The sequence below is a fragment of the Callospermophilus lateralis genome, unplaced genomic scaffold (assembly GCF_048772815.1).
Source record: "Callospermophilus lateralis isolate mCalLat2 unplaced genomic scaffold, mCalLat2.hap1 Scaffold_1118, whole genome shotgun sequence".
Classification (NCBI taxonomy): domain Eukaryota; kingdom Metazoa; phylum Chordata; class Mammalia; order Rodentia; family Sciuridae; genus Callospermophilus; species Callospermophilus lateralis.
Window position 1 is genome coordinate 517,652 of NW_027511439.1, and position 4,384 is coordinate 522,035.

The following is a 4,384-nucleotide window of genomic DNA, read 5'->3' on the forward strand; positions in this document are numbered from 1 at the left end:
ACCAGAAAGGTGGTCCTCTGGAGAGGCTGAGGACAGCAGGTGTCCCATCCTGAGCGCAGGCCAAGCGTGGGGAAGATGGATAGATGACAAGTGGTCGCTGCAGTTCCTAGGTTCCCCTGGGGAGCTGGTCCAGGCTTCCTCAGCAGCGTGGAAGTCACACAGCAGGTGTGTGTCTAGCTCCCTCAGGTCAAGAACCTGCTGATGAAACTCCCTACTTGCCTCCCCAGTGTACCCATCGCCCATCTTTAGGACGGGGATGACTTCGCTGGGCTGCTGTGGTGCAGATTCACTCACTGGGGAGCAGAGAAGCAAAGCACAAGGCTTTGCTCTGCCAGGTCTGATGGACTCTGCACCAGGAAGGAGGCCAGGAAACACTAGCCGCTGATCCTTGCTGCTGTCTCCTGCATGAGTCACACTTCAGCTTTCCTGAAGACTCGCCTTTTCTGCCTGCCCAAGGTTCACTGCGCTTTGCTTTGTGTGTACCTGGGACTCAGCTGCTATGTGACTTTTCCTCTGCATGCTGTTCTACCCTGGGTGCAGCAGCCCCAGGACAACCAGCCTGACAGCCACAGAACTCCCACCCCTCAGTAGTCTGCAGCCTGACATCTCCTTAACTTTGAGTGCAGGACGATTTTCTTCATGCCCAGTGTGACTCACACCAGTCGGCTGAAAACCTGCAGGTGCATCTCAGGTGGAGCTGTTCCTGAGCAAAGCTGTGGGATGTCATCCCAGGGGATGACTCTACTGGTTTTCTAAGTGGACTTCAGGGCTGGAAGGATCCAAGGATTGTCAGGGGCTGCAGCACCGAGTCTTTACACAACTGCTCTCCTGGCCCTTCAACTCCATTCCCCCTATCACTGCACATGGAATGTTGCACTCCCAGGCACTGTTTTAGGGGAGAAACAGCATCCTCAGAAGGAGAAATAAGTGCTTAATTTGTTTTTAAATGAAATAGTTGATATTTAGAGCATCTCCAACTTTTATTTCTGCCATTTCTTGTACATATCATGTTCCTGCAGGATGGTTAGTGGATTAAATCCCTTGTAGGGGTGGCCAGCCACTGCTGCTCCTTTCCCTGCACGGGGTCCACATGATGGAGATATAGGAGGAGAGGATTCTGGAGGAGACTGTGGTTTTCAGAGGATGTGAGGTGTGATTTTTAGCTCCACTGACATTATCACCCTCCACAGCTGCCTCACTCTGACTTCCAGCAGTGAGACCCTGATGAGCCCGCAGGTCCCGAGATTCAGGAGCAGCTTAATCTGCTCCTGGGGCCGCGCACAGCTTCACTTCCCTGAGATTTGAATTTAGGATTACACCTCGATTTTACCCAGTGTGTGGGGAAATAGCTCGATGTGCATGTCTTACCCAAGCAGACTGGGACAGTCACGCAGGTGTGATGGAGGGAGAGTGACAACCCTCACTCTTCATAGGTGAAACTACCTGCTAGATATGCATGTGGGGAAGGAAACTTGATGGAATCAAACTTAAGCACCAGTTTTCTCCTCATGGGACTCTTTGGGAACACCACCCACACTACCCTCCTCTACACTTTGACCTTCATCATTTTCTTGATGGCCCTAGCTGGGATCGCCCTCCTCATTCTTCTCATCTACTCAGAGCCCTGCCTCTGGACCCCCATGTACTCCTTCATCAGCCAGCTCTCTCTCATGGATCTCCTGTACATCTCTGTGACTGTGCCCAATATGCTGGTGGGCCAGGTCACGGGAGACCATACAATCTCCCCTGCAGGCTGTGGGATCCAGATGTTCTTCTACCTGACCCTGGCAGGGGCTGAGTTTTTCCTTCTGTCGGCCATGGCCTATGACGGGTATGTCGCCATTTGCAGACCTCTGCATTACCCACTGCTGATGAACCAGAGGGTCTGCCGGCTGCTGGTGTCCAGCTGCTGGCTCCTGGGAGCACTGGACGGCTTGCTGCTCATGCCCATCACCATGAGCTTCCCCTTCTGCAAGTCCAGGAAGATCCTGAGCTTCTTCTGTGAGGCCCCTGCCCTGCTGAGGCTCTCCTGCTCGGATGTCTCCCTCTACAAGATGCTCATGTACCTGTGCTGTGTCCTCATGCTCCTCGTGCCCACCGTGGTCATCTCCAGCTCCTACACCCTCATCCTGCTCCTCATCCACAGGACCAGCTCAGCTGAGGGCCGCAGGAAGGCACTGGCCACCTGCTCTTCCCACATGACAGTGGTGCTACTCTTCTTTGGTGCAGCCATCTACACTTACATGCTCCCCGGCTCCTACCACACAGCGCAGCAGGATGTGATGGTGTCGGCTTTCTATACCATCCTCACCCCTGTACTGAACCCCCTCATCTACAGCCTGCACAACAGAGATGTCACTGCAGCTCTAAGGAGCCTGCTGCAGTCAAGGAGGCCCCTCCCGAGGGTTCTGAGAGGGAGTACCTGGGAGTGAGCCTGCCTCTTCCCCTCCCTCCTCCTCCCCCATCTCTCCTCTCAGCTGTCCTCAGGATCCAGAGCCAACAAGGAGCCCTCCCATAGTCCCACTCCTGTCTGGAGCTTCTCCTCTATGCTGCTATTCATCCTGTTTTCTCAGTGCATTTCACTTCTTGACATCATTTAACTGTGTCTCAGTAGCTGACCTAGTGGCTTTTACTCACCTCTCTCCATCCTGGGTTCACGGGGCATGTCCTGTGACCTAGGGGCCAGCCTTAAGCCTAGCAGAGACTCACTGTGCAGACTTCAGACCTTGTAGAGCCCTGGAAGGGACACTGGCAGCTCCCTCACTCTCTCTGCCTTGTAAGCCACCTTTGACCTGAGACAGCCACAGGTGCCCAGCAGCCTGATACAGTGCCTCAGTAAGGACAGGGGAGCACAATTTTCACAATGTTAAAAGTGAGCTGTGATTCTCCACATCATGTACGACTGCAAGAATGGGGTCCTAATTAGAGGAAAAGTTATACTCTGTGTATGTATAATATGTCAAAATGCACTCTACTGTCATGTGTACCTAAAAAGAACAAATTAAAAAATAAGTGAGCTTGATAGTGTAAAAACAGTGGTTTTAAACTACTGAGACAAAATGTCATTAATATTGAAGTCCAGGGAGATCATAGGTTCTTCTAATTTTACAGGATGTAAATAAAAGTGCTTCCACATATGATTCTATAATTCTTTGGAATTTATACTACTGTAGAAAATGTGTACTGTATTTACATTGAATATAAAAAGTGTCTCGGAGGAGGACGGAATTTGGGAAATTTACACTTCTTGGCAATTTTCTTTCCTTCCTTCCTTCCTTCCTTCCTTCCTTCCTTCCTTCTTTCTTTCTTTCTTTCTTTCTTTCTTTCTTTCTTTCTTTCTTTCTTTCTTTCTTTCTTTCTTTTTTCTTTCTTTCTTTTATGCCAGGGACTGAACACAGGGGTGCTTAAACACCGAGCCACTTCCCAGCCCTTTTTATTTTAAATTTTGAGGGAGGGTTTCACTAAGTGTGTAGAGCCTTGCTAAGGTGCTGAGACTGGCCACAAACCTATGATCCGACTCTTTGGCCTCAGCCTCCCAAACCAAGCTTTTTTCTTTGAAATTGGGGAAGCCAATAAGATGATTTTGGACTTACAACTAGGCTGTGTGTCCCCTGCCAGGTGTCAGGCTGTCAAGGACATATCTGTGTGTCTACCAGCACAAGATCATGATTACTTTCAAAACTGATACAATCTACATGTCCAGTGCTTCTGGAATGCAAGGAGGTGGTAAGACATACATCATCTGTGGCCAACAGGCAAGAAGGTGTCAGGAGTTCTGAAGTCATCTGTCATGCCAGGTGGCACACTGGCCTCACTTTATTTACCATCAAGGAAGGGAAGCCGGGTCTCCCAGGCCAGGGGCACATCACCAGGGCTGGAAGCCACACCGTGCTTCTGACTGACCATCACTCCTGCAGGGTATCAGGGGAATTTGCCTGAATTGAGGAAAAAAGGGTCATCTGTGTAGAAAGAGGGGCTTATTTAGAGGTGGTTAGAATGTAAGTTAGAGATTGATGTGATTAAACTAAGTAATAAAAGGAGCAAAGCTGCTCAAGTGAGTGGCAGCACTTTGCATCATCCCAACATCACCGGGACCTTGGTGTCACTGCACTTGTGGTCGCATTGTTGGTGTCATGGGGGAGTTTATGTTTTTTTTTTTTTTTTCTTGTTCTCTTGTTTTTTAACAAGTGCTTTGTTTATCTGTTTGCCACTTTGGAGAACAATGTGCAAAGGGGTTCTACTTAGGATGTAGAACCTATTTATCTTTGTATTTCCAAGATTATATGATTTGGGTTAATTAATAAGCATACAAGGAGCTAGCTGCTTGATCTAACATGAATTAAAAATAAAGGAGAGCCATAGTGATTCATTATGGAGTTGTCGG

The 4,384-nt window shown here is 49.2% G+C and overlaps 1 protein-coding gene across 1 annotated transcript; it reads left to right on the forward strand.

Moving 5' to 3' along the window:
• The first annotated feature begins 1,475 nt into the window (after positions 1 to 1,475).
• LOC143386282 (olfactory receptor 2T3-like) lies at positions 1,476 to 2,432 on the forward strand. The gene has a single exon (XM_076841475.1). The coding sequence runs from the start codon at positions 1,476 to 1,478 to the stop codon at positions 2,430 to 2,432; it is 957 nt and encodes a 318-aa protein (XP_076697590.1).
• Positions 2,433 to 4,384: the final 1,952 nt, after the last annotated feature.

Excerpts from the sequence above, each read along its gene's own strand:
- LOC143386282 (XM_076841475.1), top strand. The coding sequence starts at position 1,476 with ATGGAATCAAACTTAAGCACCAGTTTTCTCCTCATGGGACTCTTTGGG.